The sequence below is a fragment of the Thalia democratica genome, chromosome 1, assembly GCF_965202585.1.
Source record: "Thalia democratica chromosome 1, ktThaDemo2.hap1.1, whole genome shotgun sequence".
Classification (NCBI taxonomy): domain Eukaryota; kingdom Metazoa; phylum Chordata; class Thaliacea; order Salpida; family Salpidae; genus Thalia; species Thalia democratica.
In genome coordinates, this window is record NC_139165.1 from 76,762,071 (window position 1) to 76,782,980 (window position 20,910).

At 23.7% G+C, this 20,910-nt stretch overlaps 1 protein-coding gene across 1 annotated transcript; it reads left to right on the forward strand.

Moving 5' to 3' along the window:
- Positions 1-1,447: 1,447 nt before the first annotated feature.
- Positions 1,448-2,791, forward strand: LOC145847151 (uncharacterized). Its single transcript, XM_082953529.1, has 2 exons — positions 1,448-1,517; positions 1,757-2,791. Exons 1-2 carry the CDS (start codon positions 1,470-1,472, stop codon positions 2,591-2,593), a joined length of 885 nt encoding a protein of 294 aa, XP_082809655.1. The 5' UTR covers positions 1,448-1,469; the 3' UTR covers positions 2,594-2,791.
- The last annotated feature ends 18,119 nt before the right edge of the window (positions 2,792-20,910 follow it).

Genomic DNA, 20,910 nt, shown 5'->3' on the forward strand with positions numbered 1-20,910 from the left:
GTTATCAACCATTTTATGAAATTTTTTTATAAAATAAAAATTTTTAAACTATATATCTCATAATACTGCATCTGTTTTCAATGATAATGTTAAGTTATTTATTACAAAAAGTATACTTTTTCATATTTAAAAACACACATGTTGATTTATTTATTATTAAAGTTTAATGTGAGTTAACTAAATTTTAAAATAACTTTACTTAAAATAATTTTGAATTAACTAAAACCAAAGCTTTTTATAAACTAAAAATAAAACAGTTGTTTTTTATGCGTTTGTAAACAAATTAAAGACTAAAATAAAAATACAATAATTGTTTTTTTATAGATAAATTCTGGATAATTTTAGTAAAAAACATATGTTGTAATACGTCAGTCTTACTGATTATTTTTTTTTGTTTTCTTAAAAAGCCATCAAAATATTAGATTAAGACTTTTTTTCAAAAGACACATTAATGTAAAACCGTTAAAACCTACAAAAAATAAATATTAACCTTTTTTGACGTCGTTTAGAAACATTTAAAACAAAAGAAAAGATCGGATTATAGGCAATTTAACACCACGAAAGAGATATTACGACTTAAATGTTTCGAAAAATTTTTTTAAGGTGGTTGTAAATCTCTACTTTTGTTTAGATGACAACAAATAATAACTTTCACTCGAAATAAATATTTAAAAAGTAAAAAAAAAATAATTAAGTTTAAAAACTTTTGACATTTTTAAATCACCAAAATAAAATAGAAAAAATTTCAATTTTTAGCTTCTTAAAGGTGCAACCATAAACAAATAAGTTTAAAATTTAGATGGCGCCCAAAAGTAATAACACAAATCATTCTCACTCACCGAATGTAGTTTGTAATGAGTGCGCGAATTAAAGTATAACAAGTAACTAGAATTTAAAACATACATCTATCAGTATTAAGCAACCTTATTCTGACGATGTGTTAAATGAAATTAATCAATTTAATTCCGTAATATTTTAAAGTAAATGATTAATATACAAATTTTTTGCAAAAATATCTTTAATTTTTTTGAATGTATTTTTAACAAAAAAAAATTGTCAGTGTCTGTCATTAACAAAGAATCATAAATCAAACAATAGCGTTGATGTAATTCACTCAACTCAAATTGCTTCTCATATCGAAATATTGAAACTTTTCTCAGCAATTTAAAAACAAAGCAGACAAAAGCTGTCGATCAAACAAATCAAACACTAGGGGAGCTAAAGAGTAAATGAAATTTAAAAAAGTAGAAAATAAAACGAAAAAATAAGAAAAAGTGGTTAGTTTAATGCTTTTTATATTTTTATTTTCATCAAAGAAGTCTTGCTTAGTGTGACAAAATTATTTTTTATTGATTTAGTTATACTTTATTAGTTTGTTAAATTCTAAATTTATTTAGTTATGTTTTAATCAGCTACCGTTTTATTTAACATGATTTTAAGCAGTGTATCTTTTTAAAAATAAAGAAGAAATGAATTACAACAAATACATACAACCTGCTGAGAATGGTAAACCAGAAGTAAATAAAGTTTATTAAAATACTAATTAGTAATTTTTTTTTGATTAAAAATTAGAAAAGGTATATTAAAGTATACAACATAAAAAACAACTTTTGTTTCTAAAGTTGTATAACTAACTTATTTTTGAAGTACTATTTGTTTTGTTTTAATTTATAGTTTTACTTTAAAGTAAAAAATATTGACTGATTATTTAAACTTATCTTACACAATTTCAGTATTACAATTGAATTTTTTACAGATCAACTTGAAGCAATCTCCTTTAGCCCTCCTAACACAAACTTGCTCGGCTATTGAGAGCAATTTGTACTCGAAACTTAAATCAAACAACAAAAGTTGCTCCGAAATACCTCAGAACTACCAAAAGGTAACAGAACATCATTTTGCCAAGACAGATATTATGAGATGCAGTAAATCTTTGAATACTTTAAACAAGTCGAATGAAACGAAGAACAAAACCGTAAATATTGATAAAACTCAGAACAAAAAGCTAAAACGAGCTTCCAGTCAAAAGTCATGCCATGGGGCGACACCATCGCCTAAAAAGCAGAAGCTGACAACAATGAGTTCAAAATCAACTTCTCCATTGGCTGTTGACTGTGCTTTTGTTTCACAGTCAAGAATTTCGCCTGTTTCAATAGAAACACCATTCTGCGAAAGCAACTTCAATCATCAGGCGAACATTCAAATGCAGATGATGAATCCGATGCATTACTACATGAAGACAATCGAAGATCAACTGAAAAATTCTCAGCACGTCTGCAACTGGATGATCAACAACGTCACTTGCGGCAAGAAGTTTTCCACTTCCGACCAACTTCTCTCCCATCTTCAAACGCACGCTATGACGTCACAACAACCGTCATATCCACTAATCAGCAGCTTGCAAACGAACCAGATGCTCCAATTAGCTCACAGCTTGTTGCAAAGTCAGCAGAATCAATTAGCATCAACACAGTTGGCATCTCAGAAGAATTTAGGGGGTTTTCCTATGTATAAACCGGCTTATATGTTCAATCAAGGTAACATTGCTAACTCACATTTTTACTACAATCCTTTTAGCTACATTTTAAGCTAAAAATGAAAAGAATAATGCTTTACTTTATTTAAGTTATTAAATCACTTTCAGGCTAAATTAAATTAAAGTTGTTAAATAATTAATAAATGTATTAAACACTGTAAACTTTTAATGTGTACATTTTTCAACAAACCTTAAATAACTGATGTTAGTATATGTAGATGATTAAAGTTTTAATGTTAGTTTGGCCAAATATAGCCGCTGAAAAACTTATTTTGCTTTAAGCTATATTTTTAATCTTTTTTTCAATGATTAAATTATACTTAACCTATATCTATATGTTTTTAATTTTCTATAAATTATTAGACTTCAATAATTTTAAAACAGACATTTTAATATAACACTCTATTATTAGCAAAAAATATAATATTTGATTCTTATTGTTTTGATTGAAATATTTTATTACGACTGTATGAAGTAAAAAAAAAAAAGATTTTAAAAACAAAAAATCTTATTGTTTAAATCTGCGTCGTATCGTTTATTTGCAAAAAAAATATAAAAAATGTTGAAGCGTTTTGAGTTAGAATTTGCAAATGTATAACTGTTTTTATTCCAATTAAATCCATTATTATTTTAATTAATCTTTAAATTTATTTTAACTAATTGCTTTATTTAAGTTTTTTAATTAGCTTATTTGATTAAATTTGCTGTTACCTCAATAAAATTTTTAACTTATATCAACAAAATTTGGTTGTTAAAACTGTAAACATTTTAATGGTTACTGTTTGATTTGTTTCGTTCAATTTCAAATAAATTTGAATTATGAAAAACAAGTTTTTATTTATTAGTCAGGTAAATATGTAAGCTTATTTATTTATTGCAAGTTAACGCCAACATTGTTAAGTTTAAATTGTTTAAAAATTAGACTTAAGCCTAACAGAATATTTTTGCTTGTTTTATCCGATAATAAACTAATGTTAAACAAGTATCTCATTTATAAAATACTTTTTTTACATAAAGTTTAATAACTTAAACCTCATTAAAATATTTTTTGCTTAAAAGGTAATATAGGTTATATTTTGCAACTTTAGAACTGTTAAGTTAAGTAACTGTTAAGTAAATCTACAAAAAAATTTGTTTTTTAAATTATAAAAGATTAATTTTGCTACTTTTTGTTAATTTATATAGGTTTAGTTATCAAAATCTATAACTTATATATTGTCGTTTCTGGCAAAATAGCTGAAAATACTACGTAGAAACTTTTCAGTTCATAAAATAATGTTTTCCCTGAAATTATGCTTCAAAGCAGTTTCAAGAAAGTCTATAAGTTAAAACAACTTTTTTAAATGTGAAACATTTTTTGTCATTATAAAAATAATTTTTATTTTAACTCAAGCTCAATTAATAGTTAAATTATAAATTTGTTAAGTAATAATGATCAAGACGTTTTGAATTCAAATAAAAAATAGAGTTAATCTTTAAGTTTTATAACAGCATTTTGCTAACAATACTTACTTTGAATAATCAAACATTTTTTGTTCATTTATACCACATAAGTTGAACAAAATTTTAGTTAAAGTTTTTGTTTTTTCATGCATTTTAGTTCGAACACGAGTTTATACCTAACATTGATGCAATTTTGGCAAAAACTTGAGAAATACTCTGCTTGTAGCTCACCAGTCTTGTATTGTGTATTTTCCCAAGTGACTGCTTTTATTTCTTCTTTCTTGCCTTCATTCCATGTAAAATTAAAATGCGGAAAGCAGCGAATTTTTGTTTTTAAAGTTATGTAATTTCAAGCTAATAAATCTCACGTAAAAATACAATTCTTGCAAAAAGAGTGGTCGGTTGTTTGATTTTGTTAATACTTCTACATGTAATGTCTTTTTTTTTAATCTTCTTTACCAACTAAAAAATATTAAAAATCATGTTGTTTGGCGAATTATAGGATAAAAAATTAATCCTTTTATCTAAAAATTATACATTAACATGGTTTAAACTAATTATAGTAACCTATTTGTTTTCTGTTACTTTCATAGTACGCAAAATTATTAAATGACGTAATTGCTAATTATTTTTAATAAACAACATATTTTTATTTTAACTGCCGTTTAAATTTTCTAAAGGTAATTAACTTAAACTGCTTTTAGTAGAAGTTTAAAAATAACTAAAGAATCTTTTAAATATGATAATTCGTGAAAACGATACTTTAAATTAAGATAAAAAGAATAATCCCAACTGTGTTGGGTAAATAGTTTCTACAAATGTTTAATTTTTCTAATGAAAAAACTGGTTTTTGCTTTTTAACTAATTTAACAGTTGATTTTAGCTATTAAACTAGTTAGTCTATCGGTAAAGTAAAATTTGTAAAATTTCTTGTAAAAAAAATTATTCTGTTTAAAACCTAGAGTTTAATTTAATCTAACACAATTGAAGTTGAAAGTACTAGAATTTTTTTATGATGTAAACACAGCTAATAAAGACAAAGCTTGGCTATTTTAAAAATACGTTAGACTAATTCTGTTAGTTATAAGCTAACATGTGGAATTTTATTGTGAAAATATGTTTTTAGTTTTCACTAGTTTGCGCTAGCACGGACCTTAAATGAAAAAATGTTTTTAATCTTTCTTAAAATTTTGATGGTGTTATGTATTTTATAGTGTGTTAAGCTGAAAATAACTTTAGTTTCAAACTTATCATATCCATCAAATATACAATTAAACAGATTTTATCCTAACACAACAGTTGTAGTTAAAAAAATATTAAGTTAAAAGGAGTATAGTTTAGTTTTAAAAAGTCAAAAAAAAATATATTTTACAAAAGAGTCAGCAAATGAAGTTTAATTTAATGGAATCTATCTTTAAAAGCTTGTTCATAAACTAAAATAATACCTTTCATACTCTATGTCATGGTTTTCAAAAGAGCTTCTAACACCATTGACTTAAAGCTCTTTATGCGTTTAGTGTCTTTTAAGCATTATGGTATTAAGTTATTAACAAGTGAAAGGTTTTTTCATCTTTGCCAGTAAGCTGCTTAACGGCGCCGAATATAATTGACGTGTTATTGATTTAGTTAATTTAAATTAACGTCAATAATAAACAATTTGTAATAACTTGGTCAAAACTGATTTACTAGCATAAAACTAACTACTTGTATTGTTTTTACGTGTTAATTGCTGCTTAGTTGTTAAAGCTAAGGCCATTTTTATATCATGTGGTTCTTCTATGATGTTTTAATTTTAAAAAGAGAGTACACCGATTTAGCACTTCAAAAGATTAGTTGTTAAAGATCAAAGTTAAACTTTAATGATGTATTTAGACTTTTGCGATTTGACCTTGAAAAGCTTAAAGCGATTTAAAAAGTCGGTATTGTTTAAATTTTACCTTAAAAAGAGGTAGTTCGAAGTTTATAAATTAAAAAGTTTGATAAAATCATAATAAGTATTATTGAAATTTTATGACAAACAACTGAGCCCATCCAAAAGATTTTATAAAAAAGATCGTTTCTTTTTAATTGCTTTTAAAACAAAATCTATAGTTTAATAATTTATAAATTGTTTTATACAACTTGATTAAAAGACAGTTAGCAAAATAAAACATAAATGAAAAATGCTTGTAATCTTGAGGTCATTTGAACATTAATATATTTTTCACACCTAAATCTTATTTTTGTTTATATTAAACTTTTCTACGCTAAATAATAACTTTTAACCTCATGCAAGACCATTATTTTTTTGTCAAATTAATTTGATAAATTGTATTAATAGCTATAAGTTTAATGTGACTTAGAAAAAGTGAAATATAATTGGTATGTTTAGTTTCAAATTTTAAATTTAGTCTTTTGGTAAAAATAATTAATTTTCAAAATAATTCTTTTAAGTGTAATTGAAACATTTACAAAACTTTATTCTAAATTCAGTTTACGCGTTTTAAAATTATACATACTTGAATGATTTTACGATTTCGTCAGAGTAAATATTTTCAGAGCTTTAGCTGATGGAATTGTAACAAAAAAAAAAACAACCAAGACATTATTTTCAATCATCAAATACTTTAGGTCATTAAAGCTGGTGAAAAATTCTTTAAATAAACAACGCTTCTGTCGCTTATCATTAGACGATTACAACTCGGCACATTTTTTGTAGTGAATTATTTAAACTGCTGTTCTTTATAGTTGTATATTAGTTTTGTTTAAGTACTCTATTTTGAATGAATAAAAAGTCTGAAATACTATTACAGTATAATAAAAACTGGTTATTAATATAGAAAAAATAAAACCTTTTTCATAAGTGTTTTTCTCGTGTTTATACAAGCTGTCTACTGTGTAATATTTATCTAATCTTTATTATGATATTTATAAATTTTTTGTCGTGTGAATGTCGTGTCAAAGATTTTTGTATGTGGAAAAACAACTCAATCTTAACTGTTTTTATAGGACATACCCCTAGTTGTTGTTATTAAGCAGCTATTTTATTTTAACAGAAATTTTTCTAAGAACTTTGCACAGTTCTGACTTAAATACAGTTCGTAAATTAATTTGGTAGCTACAGTCAAATATATAATTGATTTTTTGGAGTGGTGATTGATTTATATCGTGTTTCTCGTTTTCAGTTTAAACTTCTTTATATGTAGAAAGTATACTAAAAAGTACATTAAAATTGATACATGAATACTCATTTAAATTTTAATTGTTCTAAGAAATACAGTTTTTTATTTTTCAGGTAGTCTTTTAAGCTTTTAATACGTTTATTTACAAACAACCCAGCATAATTTAAAAATATATTAAACGAAACAAAACTAAATAAAAATAGTTTTTAAGGAGTGATTAAAATTTTTCTAACTAGCTTACTTTTGATCAGTCTTTTATCATTTTGAGGGAAAAAAGACTGTTTACTGATAATATATAAGAAAGATCCTAATATGCAAATTTTAAACAAAATTTAATATTTTTCACTTATTCACAAAATGAATTCAAAAATGGTACACCTCAAAATTTTTAACATTCAGTCTAAAACATAACCACAAAACCTTTACAAAAAACACATTTAACAATTTAAGATAAAACCAAAAAAATACTAAAATTGTATAACTAATAATACATTTGTATTCAAAAAAACAAAATGTATTATCGTTATCTTAAGTTTCTATTTATTTTAATTTTTAATTTGTAATTTGTAGTAATAATTGTAGATATTTTACAAGTATGAAATTTATTTGATTATTAAGTTTTGCAGATTAATTTAAAAGAATTATAATGTTAATACTTCTAGTTTAAGATTAAAAAAGTCGACATTTAAATTTTTTTAACTTCATATGAGATTTAAATTAAATAGTGATCAAATTATTTGGTCTTTAAAAACATGAAGCTTAGTAAAATCAGTTAGTAATGAAAACAGCTGTAAAGTAAACAACATTTAGTTGTTTGCGAAAATTTGGTGTTGTATACTTTGCGTCACACTGAAAGCTATTTAAATAAAAAGATCAAGTAGAAACAGTTTCAAAGTAGTGCTGGTTGTAAGAAGCTTTTTATGTCGGCAACTTAAATGTAGTCAGTGTTGACACAAGAATTTACGACGATTTATTGTTAAGCCGATTTATCAAAACGAAAGAAGTTTTTTGTTTAGTTATGTACTTTTTGCATTTTTATTTTAAAACAAAGCTTTTTGTAAAATTTTATTTTTGATAAATTTGTTTTTGTATCAAAGTATCTAAAAAGTGTTCAGCAATTTTTATTTTATTAAAATTTTTTTATTAAAAAACATTTTTCATTACTATTTTATTTTAAAAGGTTTTAATTCTAAAATATACATCAGTAAATTTAAAAAAAGTTATTTAGAACAAATAAACGAACGTTATTAATTAGTAACACATTCTTATTATAAAACACTGAACTAATTTAAAATATTGTAAAAAAAGAAAAGCATCTTTGAAGTATGAAAAAGCTTTTACAAATATGTAATAAATTTTGGCTTTCACTAAATTAAGCTTAAACAGATGTGCCGACGTAACTTTTTTTATTCTTAGTGTTCAAGTACCTACAGTATATATAATATTTTTTTCTTTTAATAAGCTGGTATTAATAAACATCTTAATTAATATAGCTTAAAATAATAAGTTTTAATTTATTTAAAATTCGTCAAACTCTATTTATGCACGATCAAAATATTTTTTTTTTTAATTAGTACTTGTTAGAAATAACTTGATGTCTAATAAATCATAATTTTTTAACAACTTGACAGTAGCATTAAACAAAAACAATTTAAATGTTTTAACATATAAACTATTTTCCCAAAATTTTAACTTTAAAAAAATATTAGATAGGTCATTAAAAAAAGTAAATAACTAAACTTCAAAAATAAATTAGTATTTTAAACGGTTAAAAAAGGTTTAAGTAAAAGCGTGTTCTTAAAATAAATAAGTGTTAAATATTAAAACTCTACATAGAAGTTTAACTTTTGCCCGAGATTTTTATAAAAAATTTAATTTTTTTTATAAAGCAACGTTAAACTTTTTAAATATTTAAAATATTTTTTGGTTTCAGGAAGTTAGTATCATTTAATTACGTAAAGTTATTTAAGTTAAAATATAACTTAACCACGATAAAGAAGAAAACCAAGGCATATCTTAATAGGTATAAGAAAGTGATTAATTACAACATTTTTAAGTGAACTTATTTGTCATTTTAAGTATGAAATTTATACATTAAGCGCTTTTAAAAATTCAATAAAAACTCTTATAGTTATAAACTTTCAGTTTATGTCGATAAGAAGATAATTCTTTAAAAGTAATTAATCATCTTTAAGTATTTCTTTTTTTTATAACAGACATGTATAATTGACAGAATACTATTTTGTACTCATATTTGAACATGAAACGTGTAGTTTTATATTAATCTAAACACAACTAGTTTTATTCAGATTAGTTTTATTAAATTTTATTTATTTTGCTACTTTGTGTTTTTACTTGAGTACTCTGCTTTAAATTATATATAAAACTAATTTACATGTATATATATATATATACTTCATGTATATTTTTTAAAATTTAAACATGTATGTTAAGACTTTATAAACTTATTTTTAAATTCATTTAAAAGTATTTGTAGACATATAAAATATCTATTAATTCGACGTGATTTATCACAATAGAAAGAATTTTTATTTTTAATAACATGGCGCATAAATAAAATCTTTCCACTCATATTCATTTAAATCAAATGGCGCCCCTTAGAAGTGATTGACGCGCCATGTAAACCCAAATACTATTTATATGAATCCCCATCAAATTTCAATTTATTATTGACATATTGACCGGGTTAATCTGTTTGCTATTTACTTAAATTTTTTCTGGTGAAAAACGATGTTTTTGTTTTTTTTTCACTTTCTGGGTGTTCTGTAAATTTTTTTTTTTTTTGCGTGACACAGGACACATTACACGTTTCCTTCTGTTTTTATTGTCTGAGTTGGCAGATATTGACAATTTTTGCGATTTTGTGATTTTCAAATAAATTATACAAATATATGTTGAATAGGTGCATTGTTTAATATAAATATTTCTCAGAAAATTCTTTGAAATTTTGGTTAATGTTTTTTTTGATAAGTACTTCCGTTTATGTCTTCACTTTATTCAAAACAAATTAACAAATAAAGTTGCGTAATTATCTATTTTAGTAATACATTCCATAAAAACTAGAATAAGTTAAAGCAATTTTTAAACTGTTTTTGCATTGATATCAATAAATAATGCTAAATTTAAGCATTTTTGAGTTGTAAATGTTATTGCATTGAGAAAAAAAGGACGGTATATGGTTAAAATTAAATGAAAAGAATGACAACTAAATAGCCCATCTAAATACTATAAGGTAGACAGATTAATGTCTTAATAACCATCGTAGTAGACAAAAGTATAACTTGTTGTTTAGGAAAATTTATAAACTAATATTTGTTGGTTTCGCTTGTTATAATATTTTTGAAACTTATAAATAAAAATAGCTTTAATACATACAACATCTTTAGCATATGCAACTTAATTTACTTTTCTAAAACAATTAAAATAACCTTTTCAAACATTTTTATTTTATAGAAAAAACTCAATTAATTCCGTGAAATAGCAAATGATTGTTTTAAAATTATATTTTTATTTTTTTAAATACTTATAATCGAAACTTAAAGAGGTTTAATATTTAATTCAAAAAAACATTTTTCGAGTAATTGAAATAAACTTTGTTGTTGAAACTTATAAAATTCTTGGTAAAACTATAAAAAGTAGGTTAACATAAATTATTGTTTCTTTAATATTAAATAAAAAAGTAACAGAAAAGATAAAAGGTATTTTAAGTGTCTTAAGATAAAGTTAAGTAAGAAAATTTAAATAAAATCTTAAATGTTATATATTCTTCTAAATTATATTTGAAAATTAAATTTTCTAGGTATTATAAGCATTAATTTACTAATGAAATTGATAAAACTTATTCAATTTAATAAATAAAAAAAAAATTCAAAAACCTTATCTAATAAAGTAGACAACTCATGAGATCAAACAATGGGAACAGTATACGTTTTATAGATACACAAATAGTAAAATAGAACATTTAAAATACAATGTTTTTTAACCACTATCCTACAGAGGTGACTTCGCTTTTAAGTGATAGCATTTAAAAATGAAGTATTTCTATATATAAAAATATTTTTAGTGTCATATTAGCTTTTTCATAGTACGTTTTGTAGTATGCTTAATATAAATAGTTGTTAGTTTTTTAGTTTAAAAACTTTTGTTCAGCTTAACAAAAGTACACATCAGTTTATAAAGTCATTCTAAAGGTTTGTGACAATTGAATTTTATTGTTTAAATAGTTTAGATAAGTGCACTATTATTCAAAAAAATAAAAAAAGTGTATTTTTTTCTCATCACAAACATATTTATTTTACATTTCATATTTTCGTTATACTCAATCTTAAAAGTCTGTTTCTAAACTAAAGATTTTATTGCCTATAATCTATATCAATTTGTCTTTGATTTAAAACATATAATAGAACGAAATATAACAAAGTATTAAACAGATAAAGCGTTTTTTAAATTTTTATTAATATTTTTTTTAATAAGATTAAAAGTAAACTCTGTCAACGTATATAAAATTGTCCCCGTTAATGGCTTGTTTTTGAAATGTTCCCACCCAGTTTAAGTAAATATAACATCGGCATTTTTTCTTGATGCATTGTGAATGCAATGTATTTGTTAGTACATTGACTTATTTGTTGACTAGTATTTTGAAAAGCTTTAAAATATGACTGTTTTTCCTTTTGAACTCTGACAAAAACTTGGCAAATGCCTTTCTAATAAATGTCTTTAATACAGTGTTATCAGATTTAAATATGTAATTAAGCTGCAAAGAAATGTATTTGTAATGATTTCGTACTATAATTCTGTTTATCAAAATTACATCTACAAATACCTTGACTTTAGTTTTTTTTGTATTCAAATGTACTATTGAAAACTAATAAGAATTTAGTTTAAATGTTTTTCTGAATATACTTTTTCATAAGGTGTGTAAAGGACATTAGTTTGTCTTTTTTTTTGTTTTACGATTTTATTTTCCGACTACTTTTTTGATAACTACAAAACCAAAGTATTAGGAAAGTTTAAACTTTAGTAAATGAGCTCATTTTACTAAAGCGATTTTACATTTACAACTTAAAGTATATGTTTTTTCTGTACTTATGATATTTACCATATAGCTTTAGTTTAACATTCTTGAGTTAAAGTTAAGCTAAAAAAGTCTAAATAATGATTTAAACATCTTTGTCGGACTATTGATGCTTAATTAGCCAATATTAAAAGTTTTAAGTATATGATGCGCTTATTCAATGAAACTGTTACAATTTTTCGATTAAGTCTTAAGTTTGAGCTAGAAATACTCAAAATGATGAATTTTTATCTGTTTTATTCCACAATAACATCTAAAACAAAAATTTTTAAATAAATTTGGTAAAACTTTTTTAATATCGTTACGAATGGGCTCCTTATGTCTCTGCAACATAAAGTAGTTAATTAAAATAGAGGGTATTAACCCGTTAAAACATAATTTTTTGTCATGATAATTATTAATAAATGTGCAAGTATTTATAATATTTGTGAACAATTTACGCTTTCTGGGATGCCAGTCACTATTGTCTAATTTTAAGTACCTTGAAGTTAAAAAAAAAAAAACTATATAATTTTGAAGTAGTTTTTAACATGAAGTTTGATTAAACTGTAGTAAATAGTATATTTAGAGCATGAAAAACTTTGTAAACTAAGAATAAGCTTAACTTTAAATTTAAGTACGTACATTTATTAAAACCTCACTATTTATAAATTTTAACAAAGTATTAAACTATGATTTTATTTAAAGCTGACTAATTTGGTTATAATACTTTTAAGAAGTTTAAATATTTTTTACTATTTTAATAATTTTTGACTAAAAATATAAAAAACATTTTTCAAATTAGCAATAATGTTTTTCATTTAGTAAAAAGTAATCTACGTGAGTAATATACTTATGCAAAAAAACGCAAAAATATTTTTAATTCTTAACACACGTTTGTTTATACTAAAAGTATATGCTATAATTTTTTAACTTCTTTTAACTTTTTGTTATACCAAGTGTATTCTTTTTAGTAATTCTATAGGAAAATAATTATTTTAATAGATAATCAAAAAATATAATAAAAGAGTATTTAAGTAGAAAACAGCAACCAAAATGGAAGTTACTAGACAAATATTAAGCTGTTAAACAATTATTTAATTACACCAAACATTAAAACCGTAAAGTATTTTTGTTTTTACTTTTCTGTCATATCATGTAAAATTGAGTAGCTGTACTTTAGTTGTAAGTATGATAGATATAAGGAAGGGTAAACTTGTTCTTTTGATAGTAACAAATATACTTTTTAAAATGAAGTTTATAGAATAGGACTTTTCTTATTTGATAGTAGTGTTGTCTTTTATGTTTGAATTATCTCATTTATTTTTAATTAAGCTGTTTATACAACACTTCATATAACTAATACTGTTGTAATGTAATTTTACAGAAATCTAAAATAAAATAAAAATTAAGTTCAAACATATTGTTAATATGATTTTTTGTTGACTATGAAAGTTAATACATTTATTTTTTTTTATATTTATCAAATATTATACTTATTAAATGTTTGAAACTTAAAAGCACACGCGACTCAAAACAATCACAATTGGCTCATCAACTTAGAAAAAGTCTCATTAAAATTTCAGAGCAAGATAAATTTATATTCACAGGTGGTATTTCTAACAAGAAATCTCAGATAATTTCCCTTTTACCTTTTACTTGGCAGTAAATCGATAAGTCTTACTTGTAATAAATGATATAATTGCTTTACTTTTGATAATCAGCGCACCTGGCTCATATATCTCAATTTCTCTCATGTTTTGAGCCCCCTGTCACGCAGAAACGTGTCTTGCCATCATCTCACAGGTCGGTGTGTGAAAAAGAATTTATTGACAGAAATGGATTATAAGTTACATTTGCAAATACGGTAGATATATCACTACACCAAAGTTCTAATTTTGTATTTTGCAAAAACGTTTAAGACGTGTGATTTTAAATAATAGATAAACTTTATAATTCACAAATTTCTAGTGTAGTCTCTGTAAGATTTATAAAACTTAGATAAGTGTGCGCTGGTTCAACTTTTTTATCGTGAGGTAATTTAGTTTAAACCTTATATTTATTTTAGCTAAAAGTAATAACTTAAATTTAGACATTTTCTTAGTATAGTTTAATTATATATTTATAATCTATTTATAAAAATAGTTATTTATAATTTACATGTTAGGTTTCCTAATACAAAAAAAATTTGACACAAAAGCTATTTTGAATGTAACTTACTAAAGTTTACACTTAAGACTAAACGTTTCTGGGTCTTAATTAAAAAAAGTTGAACTAATATATTATAGTAAACAACTACAAATAATGTTTTATTTGGAGACTTTACACTATTGTGTATCAAAATCAAAAAGGCTTACTACCTTGTTTAGAATAGAAAATAATAAAATTTTTACAACGTTTTTTATCGTAAAGTTGTAACAATTCTTTGCCTTATTCAAAACTAACTTTTACTAAAAATAAAAGCAAAGCAAATAAATAACATAATGAAAAGTAAAATAAAAATTTTAAATTTTAATGACAGTTATTTACACCAAACAAGTGGCCGTTAAAAGGGCGTCCTTTTTTTATCTATTTAATGAGCGTGATGTAATAAATAAAAAAGTCGTGATGAGCAAGGCTACTTAGAGACCACCTGTGCAATTAATTAGTTTACAGAACAAAAAAAAAACACGCTCAAAATGTTCGGTCCTAGGACCTAGTGCACGAAGAACTTTTAAGTTATCGAGTCGCACACCACGGGTACCTTTTAACGTCTTGTCCAGGACAGGCAAAAGTTATGCAATATCTCTAGAGATCAATACAAAATATGTTACAATGGACGGACGTGGTATTAGAAAAAATAAAGTTGCCTTACGATTTCGATGCATTTTATGATTGGCAGCTTTTTAAAAGATTGTATGTTTGATTGAAGTTTTACAATGTTTATAGAAATTTAAACACCTAGCTCAAATTATGTGTAAAAAACAAATTTTAACAAAAAATATACAATAAAATATGTTCATCATTCTTTAACTTCACAAACTTAAACTTTTAAACATATTAACTTACGGCTTTACAGTACAGTAATGATTGTAAATTTGAAGTTTCAAAGCTTACTTATCCTAACTTAAGTTATTGAGAGCAAATAAGGTCCCTTCTGTAAACTATGCTCCAAGTAAACCAAAATAGTGAAGCTTTACAAAATCACGTTTCATAATGACAGCTCAGCTAAAATAAAACTAAAGCACAAAATGCCAAACAGGTGCACTGACTTTAAGAAGCTCTGTAAGCAATTTTGTCATTTACCGTACAACACTTCTTTTATTTTAAAGTAGAACTTTAATGTTGTTTATCTGTAACTTTAGCTTGCCACTTGTTTAAACAAAGTTGCTACATGTATCTAAGTATGTTGTAGCTAGTTGTAAATATTATTTTAATGTAGTACTAACATGTTTATAACGCGAATTTTTAGCTTATTATCTATTTAAAAGCTTTAATAATTAATACATATCGTATATTTATCACTAGTTAGTTTTTTAGAAAATATTAAACCTAAAACTTGATTTATTTTTAATTTTAGCAAACATTAAGAAATGCTTTTAACTACTTTCAATTTTTTTTTTGTTTCTTTTTTTTAGTTTATAATTATTTATTCAAAACTTTTAACTTTAACTCTTAACATAACTAAGCCACATACAAGTCTATAACTTATCTAGTCTTAAAGTTTGGTAAAACATCCAACTTAATTTAAAAAACGTTTGATTAAAGTACTTAGTATTTTAGTCTGTAACCTACCAGATTTTGGGATTCCTAAAACCACTTGGAAATAAAGTTTCAAAAGCAAATAAACTAAATATTTTCAAAAAAAAATCTAGACCATTTTTTCAAGTTAAACTTTACTTATAAATAGTATTTACTCTACTTATAATTTTTTTTATAAAAAGAAAAAAGATTTTTTTTTAGATTAAGAAAAAATATTATAAACAAAAATAAAGTGCTTGTTTGTGTAGTTTGAAAAGTTAAAAACATTTTTAAGGGTTAACTTTGTTATATCTTTTCTTACAAAAACTATAAATACTTTTCTACTTTAAATAAACTTGCATATCTACACAAACTATAAACTTCTTAACATTACTATTGAACATCTTTTAGTTACATATAAGTTATGTAAAAAACCATTCAAAGTCTTCAACAATAATTTGTGGTGTATTTAATATCTGCATAAAAATTATTACTGTCATTAAAGATTGCTAGCTAAAAGTAATTGATAAAAAAGTTATAATTTTTCAAAATTTTAACATTGGTTACTTTTTTACTTTCCTTATTAATGTTATTAATTAAGCACGAAGCGACTTGTACATGCCTGTTCATCCCTGAAACTTCACAATCTTTCTCATTAAAACTTCTTAAAAATACTTCAATCAAACTTATTACAACCTAATTTATCTGACAGCTCTTTTTTGTAAAGTATTGAAAACTGAAGTTGCCAAGCTGTTAGTTTCGAACTTTTAAAACTTTGATAACTTATCAAAATGCTTCATTTTAGGTATAGTTAAATAGTTTATAATCAAACTAAACTCAATTTCACCGTACAAAATATAGCTTGAAACAGCTCTATCAGCAAAAATTGTTTTTATTTTTTTAATTTTGATAATATTTTCTATTTTTATCTGTCTACGGTACAAAATTGTTGATGACTTATATAGCAAAGCTCAATGAAAATTATATTAAGAATTAATATTAAATTGTAAAAGTTTTGATAGATAACAAATTATCATTATTTAGAGTGTAAACTAAAGCTTTTATAATTCAGGTAGGCCGGTGCCAACAAAACACAATTAAAATGTTCAAAATGATTTGATATCGTAGATTAAAGTTGGGTTTGGCATCTAAGCTATAAGAAAGTGTTTAGGTACAATGTTTATAAAAAAATACATGAAATGTCATTATTATTTTCCGAAAGTAATCAATCATTTCCGATTCGTTAAGCTAATTTTGATATTATTAACTTAATAGGAAACTCGTTTCAGTTATGCAAAAATATTTAAAAAGTTGTAAATTAAATTTATCTTTTAAAACATCTCAAAACCAAATAATAACTTTTTGTTTGGTATGAAAAAAATTGTATATATAAACAAATCTATGTAGTTAACTACATGATTTTAACTTATAAAAAATATCTTACAACCTATATCTAGATACATCACACACATATATCTACTTTAACCGTAAAAACTTTTTAAAAACATTTAAAGTTAAATGTAGTTACATGATAAAAAAAACTTTTAACTTCAAATAATTATAACTAACTTATTTTAGTGACATAATGGTATAAAATGTTTTAAACAATGCTTTAATTATAAAATGGTATAGATGCATTTATGCCTGCCACATAAGTTCTTAGTAATATTATAAAATAGTACTTTCTAAATTAAATATTCAAAAAAAGAGGCTGTTATTTTTACTAATTGAAATAATAAGATTATATACTTAAATATAAATATTATAAAACGCGGCAAAAGGTTATTTTTATAAGTTTGAAAAAAGGTTTTAGTATTTGTCTAAAATTTGCCAGTCTTTAAAAGTTAAAACGTTTTTAACTTCTTAAATGTTTCATAAAATACAAACTAAATACAAGGAAAAAAGATAATAAAATATTTTGTTTAACGTTTCTTAAGTTAAATTCAAATCAATTTTACTAATAGTTCTATAGGTACAAAAAGTATTGACCGCAATAGTTAATTGTTTTTACTTTAAAGCAAACATAAATTTACAACGATTAATTATCTACCTACTAACTGTGATTAATTATAAAAAAAAAAAATTTAGATTCCAGTTAAAGCTTTGCAATCCAAGTAAACTAGTACCATGGTACAAAAAAAATTTAAATTAGCCCTAGAAGCAAAAGAAAAACTTCTAAAGTTAAAATGATTCATTTTTTAATTAAATCAATATTTTATACTTATGGTATGTTTTTAATTTCTTAGATGTATAATTTTAGAGTATTTGATTGTTTATCAAACCTTTTAATAATTAGTTTTAATACTACATTATCGCTGTATTGTTTTTAATGTAAACTAGAATTTTATAATCCAGGTAGACTGGTGCCAACATAACACAATTAAAAAATTCAAACTGATTTTAAATCGTAGATCAATGTTTGGTTTGGCAACTAACGTATTATTACGTCTTTAGCTATAATATTTATGGAAAAATACATGAAAGGTCATTTATTCGAGTGTAATCAATCATTTCCGACTCGTTGAGATTTTTTTGTTATACTTGAAGTTCAGAACAAAAGTTTTTTTGTTGTCTTTTTTAGTTCAACTGTTAAAAATTTAAGCTTAAAAATTAAAAGTAAAATAGCAACTATGATGGAATTCGAATTGACAAATTTTTACCTGATATCAAATGTCACATATAGCATCTTAAAAATAAAAGAATTAGATTAAGACAAAAAATGGGGCCACCTAAAAAATTGAGTCTAGTAGAAATGGTTTTCAGCTTGTTGTGTATTAAGGTTATGGCTTATTTTACCATAAAAAATCTATTTACAAAATTTCAAAAAACATGGCTGATGTTATAGCTAAAATTTAATATAGTATTGTCGAATAAAATATTAATTTTTGCTTGAGATCAATTTTTTTGTACTTTTGATATTTAATTAGAAATGTGAAGTTTGCATCTCTGTTTCTAGAAGGTAATTGTAATATATAACATATTACTACATTTAGAAAAATTTAAAAAATTTATCAACAAAGCATCAAAGTCCAGTGAATAGAAATATGACATTGAGATTAAAGATAAATAACTGTTGAGAAAAAAATAGTTACAAAGCTCTAAAACATATTATTTGAGGCAAACGTAGTTAAAAAAAAAGATTGCATTAACTATGTTCGTTAAAAAAAATTATACAGTTAAAAACTTATCCAGAACTTTTATAAACGTTTTGAATAGTATATGTGCTATGCGCAACGAAATGAAATATTTTGCAGGGTATCGTTTAAAGATATCTTTTATCTTCAATTAAAATGCTTATACGTACAATAATATACTATTAACGTATACAAATATAACTATTTTAAAATTTTAGTTGACTTTTTTGAAGTTTGACAATTTTTAAAACGAACTTAACGATTATAACTTACACTCGTGGGATATTTAAATATAATTAAATATTAAGAACTTTTTTTTGATAACACTTACTTAATTATTATTTTTATTATACTGTAAAAAAAAGTTAAACCTAAATTATGTAAATTTTAATTTGTCTGGCTATATTTAAACAAAGCAAAAAAAAATAAAGAAGCAACTAAAATCATAAAATTTTTGTCTACATAAACTTTACTTTAAAAATAAGTAACCGTGAGATTTAAATCCGAATTTATTCTATGAATTGACATAAAATGCCCTCGTACTTGCTAACAATTTTAATGTTATACTTTATTGTAACATAAATAAAATAAGATTTTTTTTTAAGGTAACGCCTATCATAATATTATATAATTTTCTATTGGTTTATAGTTGAAGATTTTAAACTTTTAAATCATCTAGTTTTAAACTACAAAATTGATTTTCTGTTAAGCAAAAATTTTGTGTACACAAACTTATAACATTATTAAAGTAGTTTGTTATAACTATTTTATTCCATGCGAATAAAAACATACCTAAAAGTTATGACTAAGTTTAAGGTTAAGTGAAGCTGTCAGGCTAACTTGTAAACAACATTTTAAAAAATATGTATGGCTAAATATTAACGATAAAATTTAGTTAAGCCGAATTAAAATGACTAATAAAATTTGAAATGTAAAAAGGTATAAATAGCTAAGCTAACGGACGGTAAAAAATCTTATTGAAACATTTAGTATTTGCAGATTATTAACTTGATCGGTAATCCTCTACAAACTTGTTTTTACGTTTTTAAAAAAAGAAATAACAAATAGTTACTAAAAAACATATATGGATAAAAAAAGATTATTAAATATTACTATAAAAATTTTAGCTAAAACTTAATCTTATTGTATTTTATATTTAAATCTAAAAGATTAGATAGTATAAATAAAACATATAATCATATATACTAAATTTCTTCAACCTAAAAAATAACATATGCTTTACATATATTTGATTATTATTGCAAACCCAGAAAAAAGATAACTACTAGTTAAAAGATTAACATAAAAATTTTATTTTTAATTTAGAAACAATACATGTACAACACAATGTAAGTAAATTATATAAAATATATAGGAGTAATTTTTCATAAATAAGTTTTCTTTTATAAACCAAAACTAATAAATATAAAAATTATTTGCAGTATTTAATTTCGACACTAGTACGAAATCATTACAAATACATTTCTTTGCAGCTTAATTACATACATAATTTATTTGTTGTAAAACCACAGTGCAGTAGGTTTTTGATTGATGTAAAGTTTCAATGGACATTTTGTAATAACAAACGAATTGCCACCAACGTTCATTTCATTCACTGGCGCCCCTTTAAAAGTGATTGACGCTTGAAGCTCGTACTTATTTTTCCTATTTTTCTTTATCTCGCAAACGGAGTCTTTATCCATTTTGATCTCTGCACATCATAACTTTCAAATGTTTCTTTGTTCGTTTTATTTTTGCACAAAGTTTATACTTCCTAGGTGGTTATGTGGGAAAGTGTTTATATTGAAACATTTTTATTTGTATCACCGTAAAAGCCTTTAT

Coding starts and splice junctions, on each gene's coding strand:
- LOC145847151 (XM_082953529.1), top strand. CDS start 1,470: ATGAATTACAACAAATACATACAACCTGCTGAGAATGGTAAACCAGAA. Junction 1,518..1,756: donor CTGAGAATGGTAAACCAGAA/GTAAATAAAGTT, acceptor AATTTTTTACAG/ATCAACTTGAAGCAATCTCC.